A 15,341-nucleotide genomic window follows, 5' to 3' on the forward strand; every position below is an offset into this window, starting at 1 on the left:
GAAAATATCTACCAAAACAACCAAATTAAAGTAAAAGTAGAAGAAGAACTAACTGACCCTATTGAAGCTGACAGTGGGATAATGCAGGGAGATTTCCTGAATCCTCTATTGTTTAACCTAATTATGGATGAAATAATAAAAAAAAGTAAGAACTAAAAAAGGATACCAAATGGGAGAAAAACAACTTAAAATAATCTGCTATGCAGACGACGCAATACTACTTTCTCAACTTACGGAAAGCTCGAAATTAAAGTGGAAGATTAAGTGAATAGAGCAAACAGCGATGCAGGTTGTCTAAATGAAACAATATGAAGAAATAAAAATATCGGCAAAGGAATGAAAGGCAGAATTTACAAAACAGTCATCGACGTAGAAGCAAGGTGGAGAACATCAAGAACTGGGTAAGAAATAGAAGAGTAGAATGAAACGATCATATAAACCGAATAACAGCAAATAAAGTAGTAATAAAGACGACAAGAGGCGGTTTCCCAATAGGAAAACGATAACATGACAACTTTTTGGAGGCACATTGAAAAACAAACAGTGTCATGTTTACATAAAAAGAAAAAGAAGACTTTATTGAAATTATGACATGGTCCAATTTATTTTCTTCAGTTGATTCCGGTAATACTGATGTTACCTTATATTCTTTTTGTATTTGAAATAGGTACTCATTATATATGTGTTTATTGCTGCCGGTGTGGATTGTTTTCTTTCCAGATACGTCTTGGTTTATTTGCGTCATTTTTTCTTATTGTTTTGAAGTCCTTTATCTTGGCCTTATTATGTTTCTCATGAGTAAAAATTGTGTATTTCTTTTTTTTATTGCCCGTATTTATTATTATTGTATAATTTTACCGCTAAGATTTTTATCTTGCATCTTTGGGAGCTCCTCCATTTTGGCAGCTGTCAATAAAAATTGATGTCATGTTACTATTCGTATTTTGATTTTTTCGTTTATTTTTTTTATATTTTTGGTTTTGCTTACGCTCTTCATCTTCTTGATCTTATTCATAACTAATACCTCGGGAAATGAGCATCCATCTCGAGGAGAGACCCGATTTCTCATACATTGGCCGACTCGATTGATCTTACGATTCAAAGCAATAAACTTTATTAATTGTATACTGTTACGTTTCAAATATGTCTGGAAAGCATCTAATTCGAATTGTCGACTTTGTAAACTTAGTTCAAAGGATTGCCAGGTCACTGTGTCGTCTAGCCACCTTGAATTTATCATATTTTTTCTAGACCATTATTTTAGAAGTCTGATACATACTTATGTTGCCGTATATTGTACAAATTGCACAATACACTTATTAATATTGGTGTTTATAACTCCAGATTGGAAGCAGTTTTTAAAATACATTTTATAAAATAAACTCATAAAATAATTATAAAATAATCTCATTCTGTTATCAACAAGAAATTTTAAAAGTTAAAATGGTAAGCTGAAAATACTTTATAAAAGTGTTAAATGTTTGTTCACATAATCAATAGCATATATTCTCTTCACACTCTTTGTTGATAACGGATGAGTTGTAAAGTAAATTGTTCTGAAATTGAATCTCTTTCTAGCCACAAAACTTCGCCCTGGCAGAAGGAGAAGGCCAAGTTAGGCGACGCCAAGACCTGGGCGTTAAAGGTGTTGAAGACATGATCCAGCTATCAGACCTTCACGAAGCAGCTCTCTTATGGAATCTTAAACTACGCTACGACCATGATCTTATTTATACATACGCCGGCTCGATTTTAATAGCAGTTAATCCATATCGAAACTTCGATGGAAGTTATGGCTTGGAGACAGCACAAAGCTATAGAGGTAGAATGATTGGAGATTTACCACCACATATATTTGCACTAGGATCTGCTGCATATTCGGCCCTGTCTGTACCTCAAGTAAGTAAAAAGTCGTATATTTATCTTTACTTTTTTCACAAAAACTTCTGACTCATGTTCCTTTATTAATATAAATAGTGATAATAGCTCGTATTTCTTAATGTTTGACAACACAGTAGCTTCATTATGTATTTAACATAAAAATAATCTTATACAGAGCAATTCTAATAATATTAAGACGAAATGTTAAAATTTCACTTTCAAAGCAGGTATCTGTTTTTCCTGATATCCCATTTGAGTCCAAAATTCAATAGAGCAATACCGTTTAAAATGTGTGCTAAAAGAAAAATGTGACAAAATGTGTCATATTTTTGGTTTAACCTTTGTGTCTATACCCAGGTATCTGGGTATCCTTGGTAATTGTTTTATCTGAATCATTGACAATAGTATAAATATTTTTATTCGAGCTTCTAGTTATTCCTAAAATTATTTAGAACGAAGAGATTTATAATAAAAACTAAAGAAAAAAATGCATATAATATATTAAAATTACCTGTCAAAGTTTTTACACCATTACGTCCACACCCGTGGCACCCGGGTAACACTAATGTTTAGTAAATTATGAAGCTCTGTCTAGTTTTTTTTATAATAAAAGTGATATGGAAACGTAAATAAAAGTTACATTTTAAACACATTGTCCACACTTACTTATATTTACTGAGTGTTCGTTACATAGTGGACGATTACAAACATTACATGATTTTCGTGTCTTTCTTAGCCGCTTTTTCGCTAAAGACATACAAATGTAGCAGTTTCCAACAATTTAGAGGCGTCCAGTGGAATCTCGAAGTGGTAATGACTCTGCAGTATTACTTGAATCTGTAGGTAGAGGTCTTCCTAACATACACTCAATTCCTGACCTTGATGAAAAATTTCGGTATACATTTGGTACTTTAGATCTAGCAGAAATTGCAGGCATCACTAGTTGTTTCCCTAAGTCGTGTAGAAGAATTCTACGCTTACTGGTTTCAGTAGAACTCTGTGGATTATTCTCTGTATAAATGATATAGGTTGCTAGGCAAGCTACGTCTAGAATATTGTAACAGAAAGCTACTGGCCAACACAAAGTTCTGCGTTTAGTGGAATAATGAGAAATCATTTTGTCCATGTTGTCTACACCTCCTTTAGTTGTATTATAGAAGTAAATTCTTTTAGGTTTATTTTTTGGGCCACTTACATTATCGTTGTCATGCATTGTTGACAGCAAGATAACGCTTTTTTTCTTTTTTGGTATATATGAACAAATAGTAACACGATCTGCACTGAATCCGTGTAATGACGATTCAGGCTCACGCTCTGGCGAAGGCAGCATTTCTTGTGGAATATGTGGTTTGTTTCTTTTCAAAGTACCAACTAATGATAAATTCCAAAGACAACAGGAGACGGGCTAGTGGAAGAGTTGTGAAAAAATTATCCATTGTTATGTTTCGTCCAGAATTTTTGTATCGGTAACACAAATCTTTTACTACGCGTTCACCTTGATTAGTTTCACGTCCAGTCGAATTTTTTCCAGTATAAATTTGTCCAGTAAGTGGATACGAATTATTGGCGTCACAAACCCACCAAACCTTGATGCCATACTTGGCAGGTTTTGCTGGCATATATTGCGTGAAACGTGTCCTACCTCTAAAAGGAAATAACTGTTCATCCACAGTAAGAGAATCCGACGGTACATAGTTACGACGTAAATTATCATTGAGAAGATGGAATATATCTGTAATAGCTGCAGCTTTATCATTTTGCAAACGTTCTGCACGTGTTTTGTCATTGTCAAACCGTAAGAATCTGCTGATGCTCCAAAAGCGATTTATGCCCATACTTGCTCGGTACAAAGGATGAGAGTCTGTTTTCCATAAATCTTTCGAGTGCTCTGAATTTGAATGCCGTACTCCTGCTGTAATAAGAATACCTAAGTATGCATCAAATTCTTCTGTTGTGAGTGACTTCCAAACATTTCGAGGTTTGTCGGTGTTTTCAACATTATACTTTTCACAAACGCTATTAGCTTTTCGATTTATGTCACACATTACGTCACTGAAAACATATTTGAATGTATCTCTAATCGAAAGAGTTTTAGTAGAACGTACTGGGCCCATTTTTTCACGCAAAAGGTTACGTTTCAGTGTTCGACTTGCAGTAAACAGTTTTCGTTGCCAAATCGTTTTATCTTTTACAACCAGAACATCACTTTGGGAAGAACTTTCTTGAAAATCGTCAAAATCTTCATCACTACTATCGTCGCCGTCGGTATCGATCTCAATCTTATTATTGATATCAGTAAAAACGTCCTCTACGTCAGAAGCTTCATCTCCATCTGGTTTGCTTTGCGAAACATAGTCCTCATCTGATTCCTGGTTTTCGATATTTTTGTCTACTTCCTCATCTATATCGTCTATAAATTGTTGCAAGTACTTCTGTTGCTTTTCATACGTCATTCTAAAATTGAATGATCTATGTATAAAACATTGTAAAAATAAACAGTAATAACTTACCTTCTAAATTCGCTAGCACTCACTTCTCTTCTTGCCATTATTACAAGTAATTACAACATAAAACACGCATATAGTCACAAAAATATTAACAACTTGTAAGCACAGTTAAATAAACACTGATAGCAAACAAAGAAAAACCCCAATTGTCTGTTATTTTCGGAATGTACAAGCGAAGTTTGTACTGTGGTAGCGGGTACCTGGGTAGCACGGGTATAGACTCCCGTATCAGGTACTTGGGTATTGACAACGGTTAACCAATCTTTAATGTGTTTTTTTGTAAAAGGTTGATAAAGTTTTTTTGTTAAATGCAAATAAGTGACATTCGCAACATTTTCTTCATGATTTTCTTTACTATACATAAACTAAAACTATCATACACGAACCTTTCATTGAGTTTAGTCCAGTAGGTAAGCGTTATAAGAATGCTTAACGAATGGCTTAAATCTCCTTCGTTGAGCCAAATTCAGTTGTGTCTTGTTTATTCTTTTAGCAGATAATTCCGAGTTCCTCGTTAGTTATGATTCCCATATAGTAAAATTATTTAATTTCTTCTAATAGTTTGCCATTTGATTTTATATTGATGTTTACAATAATTTTCTTCTTGTTTATGTTAATATAACGCACATTTCGCGTCTTTAGCGACCAAGTTGATTGTTGATTTCAATTTGGTATCCGGAACTGATGAAAAAATATTTGATATTGTCTGAGTCTAAATTTTCCAGTACTAAAAATATTATATATTATATTACGATATCTGCGTTTATCGTTCTTTTTATCGAGGAATCAAAGAAAATTAAGAACAATATTGGATACATGACATTGTCTTGTTTTACCTCGGATTCTTTACATGTTAGTAGGATCAGCCTTTTATTTGGCTGAGTACTTGCTATGTAGTATTTGTTCAAAGCCTTTTATTACGTTCATATACACAGTTTTTTTGTTTTCTTTTTTTACATTAGATTAAATGATTTTTATCTTTAATTGGTCGACTCTGCTTTTTTTGAGTCAGTTAATAGTCTCCAAAATATGTTTGCCGTACGCCATCCAGTGGCTTCCAGTCATGATCTATTGCTTTGTTTAAGTTCGAAATCCCTCATGTTCATTTCTCTTCTTCTTTAGGTGCCGTCTTCTTAGCGAAGGTTGGCGATGACCTCTGCAAAGTCTTCCCTATTTTGGGCTTTCCTTATTAAACTTTGAAAGTCTAATCCTGTCCAATCTTTGATGTTGCGCAGCCAGGTCATTTGTCGTCTACCCGGGCCGCGTCTGCCTTCTATTTTCCCTTCTATTTCTCTTGAACAATGAAAAATTACAAAAATTTGTTCCCTGAAATAGAGAGATATATTCTTCGAATAGAAATATTTACATTTCCACCAATTCTGTATATTATTACGACCGATCCTTCTGCAGTTCTAGACCTATATGTGTTTCATGTATACTTGTGCAGCATGGGGTATATGTTTACTTATCCAGTTGTCTACCAGGCAGGTGCTTTAGGACTGTATCTGGATACGTATTGCATGGTCAGATTCATCATTTGTACAGTATCCCTAATTTGATTTATGATATTAATGTGTAATAATATAACCATTACATTGCTTGCTCACCTAAACCCAATGTCACCTAAACTGTTTAGATTCTCTGCTGGAACATGCTTGTAAGAATTTGGATTGGCTGATAAAGGGAATAAAAATACATGAAGAATATCAAGGAAACTAAATTCCTGTAGCTGGCTGTATACCACGTATCACAAAAAATTTATTTAAAAATTCCTTTATAAAAGGTATATTTTATAAAGAAATTTTTAAATAAATTTTTTGTGATACATGGTATACAGCCAGCTACATTAATTTAGTTTCATTGTAGATTTTAATTTGACGGTATGGTCAACTTGGCTCCTCAATACATGCGCTTAGCCACTAAAAGATGCACTTTGAAGCTAGATATTTGGTTTATATCCCAATGTATAAATAATCAAGTCTTCTCTACGTTTTGCAAAATTAAAACTTCAGGAAATGTTCCAGTCAACTTAAAGAACATCTTTTAACTAAAAATTTTGAAAAGAAGATTTGTAAACATCACAGCAAGCTTAACTACATAGATTAAATTAATATATACCTTTTATAAAGGAATTTTTAAATAATTTTTTTTTATATGAATACCTACGACATGAAGTTATGATTGAAAAGGATAATCAGACCCATGAACTGAGGATAAGAACTGGTCTTGGGTGGGAAGCATATTGAAAACAGGGAAACTTTTAAAAGTCCACATGCCTAAGTAGAAAATTATTTGAATAATGCGTCCTTCTAGTGTTAACATACAGACCAGAAACACTTACTTTAACAAAAGTCTCAGTTACCAAACTGAGAGTCACACGGAGAAGAATGGAATGCTAGGAATAACTCTGCGAGACAAAATAAAAAACGAAGAGGTCAGGAGAAGAACCAAAGTGACTAACGTCATCGAAAGAATAGCTAGACTAAAATTGAGATGGGCAGGACATATAGCTAGAATGACAAATGGGCGATGGACAAAGAGGTTATTGGAATGGAGACCAAGGAAAGACAAGAGAAGAGTCGGTCGACCACCCACACGATGGGCTGACGACTTAAGAAGACAAAATAAAAACGGATTAGAGTGGCACAAGATAGTCGGGGTTGGAAACACGAGGAAGAGGCCTATGTTCAGCAGTGGACTTTTGAGGCCGGATGATTGCTTGCTCAGGTTTTTTTCGTAGTCTATAATATCCCCATTCTCTCAAAAAAAAACAAGAAAGTTAGAATATCTCGGACATATTACACGTGGAGAGAAATACACCTTGCTCCAACTGATTATGCAGGGAAAGATCCAAGGAAAGAGAAGCATAGGGAGGCGTAGAATGTCATGGCTGCGCAACCTGAGAGAGTGGTACGGATTTACATCAAATGAACTTTTCAGAGCAGCCGTCTCAAAAGTCCGAATAGCTGTGATGATTGCCGACCTCCGATGATGGCACTTGAAGAAGAAGAACTTGTGCTCAATATGCAGAGCAGGAAGGTCCAGTAGAGACTACACAGCTGCTGTTAGTATGGCCTTCAGAGCTCTGTAATTCCAAAGTAGAGCATTTGAAGATGATAATACTTTTTTGAAACTTGAGCCACCGTACTCAATACATACACAATATTGTTGGCTTAATTATCATGCTATTAATCCAATATAACATGTCACATTTTTTATAAATGCATCTGACTTCAATTAAGGTAACTACTAGTCTCTAGTATATTCGTTCAATCGGCTGATTTCAAGTAAGCTTAGTGTACGAAGATAATTTTATTTAATTACCAGGTTTATATTTATGGCATTTAGTTTTGATGTCATCAGTAAAATTTTATGATTTTGGTGCCATGAGCCTCTATAGCTGCAGTCAGAACTTATGCCATTAAATCTTCCGTAGGCTGAGATAACTAGGATATCTGCGTAGCTCAAAATATGATGTATGTCGTTGCTGAGTCTAGATATCAACCCGTCTGTGCTGACACTGTGACCGCCAAGGGATGTTTCGTATATTACACGGCTGTTCAGCATAAAGTCTATCCACCTTCAGCTTATTTCGTCTATTCTTTTCGCCGAATTTTCGTTAAGATTGCTTTGTTTGGGGTATTATCGAATGCTCCTTTTATATTGAGAACTGTATTCAGCATCACCTCTTAGTTTTGCACCCTCGGCACAAGGTGATACAGTATCGAATCCGTAGATAATTTTCCTCTATAAGCATATTGTTCCTGATATATCGTTCTTTGAACAAATACACCATCCCTAATATGCCTATTGAGCTATATTTCTAATGTCTTCAGTAAATACGGTATTAGAACTATTGGCCTTAGGAATTTAGGTTTTTTCTGTTCAGTTTTGCTACGTTTAGCTGTAAAGCTAAGCTAACCCTTCTTTGAGACAGTTTCATTAAAATTCCATTAAGCCATTTCTTTGGTAGGTTTTGATTACTAATAATTTTGATATAGATTTACATTTAGATACTTCTAATACTTTTTATCTATTTTTCTTTCAGGTGGTGGTCATAAGTGGAGAGAGTGGATCTGGTAAAACTGAATCCACAAAACTGGTAATGCAATACTTAGCTGCAGTAGCTCCTTCAGCACCGAGAAATCAAGCACTGGTTACCGAACAAATTCTGGAAGCTACACCTCTTCTTGAAGCTTTCGGAAATGCCAGAACTGCCAAAAACGACAACAGCTCCAGATTTGGAAAATATTTGGAGGTTTACTTTAAACATGGATCGATAATAGGTGCCAAAGTAACAGAATATTTATTAGAAAAGTCTAGGATAGTTACGCAAGCTCCAGGAGAGAGAAATTATCATGTTTTCTATGAGTTATTAGGAGCACTAAGTTCTTCTGAAAAACAAAAATATGGGCTTATAGATGCTGACAAATATTTCTACCTAAACCAAGGTAAGTTAAATAGTATGAACCTTCTAAACTACGGTTGTGAAACTGTTTTCTTGTGACATGTGCAAGTGAAATATTATGTTTATAAGGGGTTTAGTGCTAGGTTCATAATCTGCTTAGACTATATATTAAATATTAATGGGGATAGTATACATCCCTGTCGCACACTTTTTATCTTTTGTCTTTTATGTTGTCTGTTAAATTATCCCCAACTCATAACAGCTAAAATTAAGAATTTCGTGGGTGGACCAGGTGACTAATGTTGAGGTTGTACATACAACAAAAAACAATTTTCATAGTTACAATATTTTTGTTTCAAATTTCAACTCCCAGAATCTTTATATAAGTTCCAGAAATCCAAATTTAAATATATATTTTAATTTACTATTAACTTATACAGTAAGAGCAGATAACTAGCAGTATATATTATAATATATGCAAATATTTCAACTTTACCATTCAAGGTCACGGTGACAAATATGTTAAAATTTCCATGCAGTATTATTTACTAATGTAGGTAGCCAGGTCATAATCTCTGTATACAACTAAAACGTTTGTTTTTCTTAAAATTGTTTTATTTTTATAGCATAACCTTTTCATTTGTATGTTTTGTTTTTATTTGATGAATTAATTTTTTTTATTCCTAGTTTTATAATGTTTTGTTGTTGGTTTTTTATTGGTTGGATATCCCTCTTCTCTGCATTTTCTTTTATTTGTCTTGCTAACGTTTTTAAAACGGATAGTTTAGTTGCTTCTAGTTTATCGACACGATTTTTCTGTTTGTAAATCTAAAACTTTTTTCTTTTTGTTTGTGGTTTTAATTTTGAAATTTTCTTCGATCATTAGCGTTATTCAAAATTTTTCTTGGGTTTAAATAATACCGCAATATTTGATTTTTTTTATATATTTTGGAACCGCTGGAAACAATTAAGTTGACTTTACACAGTAACAGGACACCTATTTACACAGACTATCGCAAATATCGATATTTGAAAATAAAAAAGGGATTGAGAAGAAAGAATCATTTTGAAAAACAAAAAAATAAAAATTTATATTATCCTCTATTTTGTAGTTATGTGCGACCTTTGTGGCAACACCCAAAAAGTAAAGTGCAATATACCGCGCAGATCACAGAACATAGCTTTAATGAGTCACATACTTAAAACATTTTTGAAAATAATACACAGCAGAATTGTTAAAACTCTTGAGTATGAAATAAGTGACAAACAATTTGGCTTTATAAATGGTATGGACACGAGAGATGCTTTGTTCGGCTTTAATGTGCTGGCTCGGAGATTTTTGGATATGAATCGGGACATGTACTTATGTTTTGTAGATTTTAAAAAGGCATTTGATAAGATTCAACATAAAAAGCTTAAGCTTATATTAAAAACCAAAAATATTGACAGTCGTGATATGAATATTATATCTAATCTATACTGGAATCAAACTGCCAAGGTAAGATACAACCAGAACACCCGAGATATTAAAATACAGAGAGGAGTCTGCCAGAATTTCGTGCTGTCACCACTACTCTTTAATGTCTACAGCGGTATGTGAAGCGGTATTTAAAGAAGCGCTCTCAGATTCAAAAAAAGGTATATCTATCGATGAAGAAGTTTTGAATAAATTGCGTTGAGCACATAATGCAGTAATAATGACAGATAACAACAATAATTTGTAGAACGTAATGCAACTACTTAATGAATGCTGTCATGAATATGTACTAAGGATGAATTTGAAAAAAACTACATGGGTGATCAACACTTTGGTGTTACGTATTCACTACTCTTCTTCTTGGGCTAGATGCATGGAAATTAAAGCAAGTGCATCGAGTAAGTTGGCCGCCTTAGAATTTTGGTGTTACAGAAGAATCCTACGAATATCATTGACTTAAAGGATATCAAACGCAAAAGTTACTAAAAGAATAGGAAATGAAGCTAAAATAATATTGACTATCAGAAGAAGAAAACTTGAGTACCTAGGCCATGCTACGAGAGTGCAAAGATACTCATTATTGCAGCTTATTATGAATGGCAAAATTCGAGGAATGCAAAATGTGGGAAGACGAAAAATATGGTGGCATAAGGACTTAAGGGAATGGTGTTTGAATTCAGTAGAGCAGAATTATTTAGAGCAGCATTCAACAGGGTCCGCTTAATGGATGGACAGCAGGTGGAACTTAAAGAAGAAAAATATGTGGATATAGATGCGTTTGCCTTCGAATTAAATCAACTAGCTACACATAGTACCTACTAATAATAATAACACCAACGTAAATTAACTTCTCAATAATATTTTATGGTAAAAATTAAATACTCTCATATAAACGCAATAATTTTGACGCCATTGTGTCGCTGAACAACACTAGGTGTACACTACTCCTGATGCTAGACAATATTATTGATACCACACACTAATACTGATATCTGATCCCTTCACTGTCTTTTGAGTAGTTGAATTAACTGTTTAATGATACACTTTTGTTTCAACATTTTAATATCAATTAATAGAAACAAGAGAAATTGGATTTTAACTTGCAAAGTACCAGCACATGATATATTTTTAATACTTCGTCCTTTTCTTAATCTTCCGAGTTCTGTACACTAAACTTACCCTAATAATTGATGAATAAAATAACTCTTTTATTATTTTTATTTTATTATAAATTACTCATTTAATGCTAATAGCAGTTACAGTATCATAGACGTTTTCTAAATGTTTGCAATTTTCTTTAATTTCACTTTACTTAAAACGAAAACAAAGACGCATTCGAAATTTAACGAATGTTGCTTGTACTGCTATATTGTTATATTATAGAATTATAGTTACAGTTACAAATATAGGTTAAATATGGGCCGACTGCACTTTTAGAATTAATAGTAGACCTTTTCAATAAATGTATGTGTGGAGACCAGGAAATTCCTAAAGATTCTTATATAAGCTCCATATATAAGAGAGGGAATAAAAGAGACTGTTCCAATTATAGAGGTATTAGTGTGACGAGCTCTGTGGGCCGGTTGTACGGCAGAATATTAAAGAAGAGGGTTGAAAGACAGATACAAGATATTGAAGAACAAAGCGGCTTTCGTACCGGGAGATCCTGCCTTGATAACATATTTATCCTACGACAAATAATTGAAAAGCGTGTCGAAAGAAGTAGAGAGACCCATTTGGTATTTATAGACCTTGAGAAAGCATATGATAGTGTCCCGTTAAAGAAAATGTTTGAGGTCCTCAAAAGGTCCGGATTGGATTCGACGTATATCCGAGCGATATATAAATTGTACGAAAATGCAGTTAGTTGTGTAAAAATTGGAACCAGAACCTCAAATGAATTTAAAGTCACTAAAGGCCTAAAGCAAGGATGCTGTTTGTCACCGACACTCTTTAAAATATACGTCCAAGAAGCATTGAGGAATTGGAGAAATAAATGTAGATTTATGGGCATCGAAGTGGGACAAGAAACTCTGTACCTATACATTGTTGTTTGCAGATGATCAGGTGGTGGTTGCAACCGATGAGGAAGATATAAACTATATGAATCGAAAATTATTTGAGGAATATGCCAAATGGGGGCTTACTGTAAACATAAGCAAAACAGAATATTTAAAAATTGGAGGAAATACCACAGATCTGAGGCTTGAAAACGCAGTCATAAAAGGCTGCAACCAGTATAAATATCTAGGAAGCATCATATCAGCAGATGGCAGAGTTAAGATAGATGTACAAAACCAAATAACCCAAGGGAAAAAATGCATCCGAATACTGAATTCATTACTGTGGTCTAATAAAATAAAGATGCATACCAAACTTCGCGTATACAGAGCAATTGTAGAACCAATTACCACATATGGTGCCGAATGTTGGACGATGACAAAGAATGAACGAGATAAAGTAGATGTTGTGGAAATGGATTATCTTAGAAGGTCATGTCGAGTATCGAGAATGGAAAGAATCAGGAATGAGGAAATACGAAACCGTACAGGAATTAGAGATACTCTTTCAGATAGAATACAAGGAAGGCAATTACAATGGTATGGTCACGTGATGAGAATGGAGGAGGAGCGGTGGCCAAAGAAAGCCTTAATGTATGTTCCGCCAGAAAGAAGGAAAAGGGGAAGACCACCAAATTCCTGGAGAAGAGAAATTACAAAAACAATGCAATCTAGAGGCTTAGAAGAGGGAGATTGGAGAGATAGGAAAAGATGAAGGCTGAAATGCGGGAAGCGGCAATCGCCGTAGGACCCCCGTTATATGATGATGATGACAAATATTATTTAGAAATTCTCCAGTTTATGTCAGCTTAGGTTAGTTGGAAACGAATTAGTTAGCACTAATGATCTAAATAATTTCCAGAAAAGTTGTGTATAAAACATGTGAGTTGAAACCAAAAGCAACCTATTGGTTGTAATCACAGCAATGAAACAACCAACGGTAACGGTAAAATTGAACAAGCACTGTGATGGAAAAAAGTAGTACAGACGTGGATAACCAATCTCACTACTCTACATAGATAGGCGCTACTTAATACCACAGAACACCAAAACACACAAGAACGGCATTATAAGAGGCTGGCGCTTACACATTTCACACAAACGCCACTGGAAGCATACTGGAGGTGTTCATATTTTATATGAGCTTAGATATGATGATACTCTAACTTATATTTATTGAGAAAATTAATAGGATCATCATCCTCTTCATTACTTGAACCCCTGTGAGGTCGTGGTAACACTCTAGATATTGTTAGCTTGCTGTTTCCATTGGCTGCGGTCCATTGCCATACGGACGGCTTCATGTAGGGATTTTCCCACCAGAGTTTTCATTTGATCTGCCCATTATGTTGGAGATCTTCCTCTTGGTCTTCGGCCTTCTACGTTTCCTTCTACTACCAATAGCCCCATGGTCCCCGTTATAGGATCATAGCATTATGTTAAAACCCGAACTGATGAAGGATTGATAGGCCTCTAAACTGTAAAGGCAGGCTCAGCAATTTCCGCGATCCAAACTAGGGTGCAAGGATGTAGCAAAATGAGAATTTTATAAGCTGTAGTAATTAAAATATAAAGAGGGTACAAACGGTACATTAGGGTGCTAAGGAGTTACTGGAATGCAAAGATGGAATGCGACAACCCCATCGATGAACACATAATGGAAATTTTTGGAGTGAAGACCAAAAACGATTAATTAAATTTTGCTCTTACACTAAGTAACTTAATATTTGTTGATAGTATTCTATGACAAAGATATACATAAAATAACACGGACCTGGAACCTAGAAACTGATCATATAATAAAAGCTGGAATATAACAAAATGAACTGACAGACGTTATTGCTATGAGAGAAGCCGATGTAAGCTCAGACTATGTCTTTGTGAATCATACCAAATGTAATATTAAGAGAAAGTTACATGGGTAATAAAAGAACAAAAGGCAAAGTTTAATATAGCAAAGCTTTCTCATTAAGGAAAGTAGGAAAATTGCAGTGACTTTTCAACAACCCGGCAGTAGATGTGAATGAGATAAATTTTCAACGTGCAGTGGAAGTATTGGAGAAGAATTTAACATACAGATAGGCAGCTTCAGTTTTTACTTTCAACTGCAGGGAAGCGAAAACAAAAACAGGCAGGGCTATCTTATATACTAAAACGCTAAGCCCTTTTCTTGTCCACCACTTTACTCAAAAACCATATTAGATAATTAAAATATTTTTTCGGAATATTATTAGTATTACGTATGAGATTGCCAAGATATACTTTTGGTACAAAAATTCACTTCCGGTTTTGAGATGACCGGAAGTTAAAATTTTCTTTAAGTTTTAGACCCCACAATGTATATATGGAGCGAAAGGTCTCGTCGAGACGAATCTAAATATGTACTTCCGGTTGCGATCCGACACCGGAAGGGACCCGAGACGCGCATAAAACGTCAAGATAGAGCAAATCTGACACCGGATTCGTGATCAGCATGCAAAATTAACTGCTAAATGATATCCATGTCGACATTTGATGAACTAAAAATTGCATTCCGGTTTTGAGGTCAACTTCCGGTTTCGTTTTTATTAGTCAAATCAATAGAGAATTCAACGTAGAGTTCAAAAATGTAATCTTATATACTAAAACGCTAAGCCCTTTTCTTGTCCACCACTTTACTCAAAAACCATATTTGATAATTAAAATATTTTTTACTTGCATTATTATTGATGAATGTTATGTATATTCTTGCTTATATTGTTTGTATTGATCTCTTAATTTTTCTCGCAAAATAAAAATTTCATTTAAAAAACTGGATGTCGAGTTGGTCCGCTAGTAGAATATGTATTCTTATATTAGAGAACATGCTTAAGGTGTTCATACTATCGTACTATTGCTAGGTACGATTTCTAATTTGGTCGGTTGACTAAACTGTGTCTTAACTATATTCAGTATTGAATCTTTCAATTTTTTCTATGATTCCATTAATATCAATTATTCCATTTGACGTCAAGTAAATGTATTCTGAT

General features: G+C 34.3%; 1 protein-coding gene across 4 annotated transcripts in view; it reads left to right on the forward strand.

Annotated features, from left to right (window-relative positions):
• The window catches only part of Myo10A (unconventional myosin 10A), a 255,983-nt gene that overhangs the window by 84,139 nt on the left and 156,503 nt on the right, over positions 1-15,341 (forward strand). For all 4 annotated transcript variants that reach the window (XM_072530303.1, XM_072530304.1, XM_072530306.1 and 1 more), the window contains exons 3-4: positions 1,579-1,899; positions 8,437-8,839. In XM_072530303.1, coding sequence (XP_072386404.1) covers positions 1,579-1,899; positions 8,437-8,839 — 724 coding nt within the window. The remainder of the gene's footprint in view (positions 1-1,578; positions 1,900-8,436; positions 8,840-15,341) is intronic.

Source organism: Diabrotica undecimpunctata, chromosome 4, assembly GCF_040954645.1.
Source record: "Diabrotica undecimpunctata isolate CICGRU chromosome 4, icDiaUnde3, whole genome shotgun sequence".
In the NCBI taxonomy this organism is placed as follows: domain Eukaryota; kingdom Metazoa; phylum Arthropoda; class Insecta; order Coleoptera; family Chrysomelidae; genus Diabrotica; species Diabrotica undecimpunctata.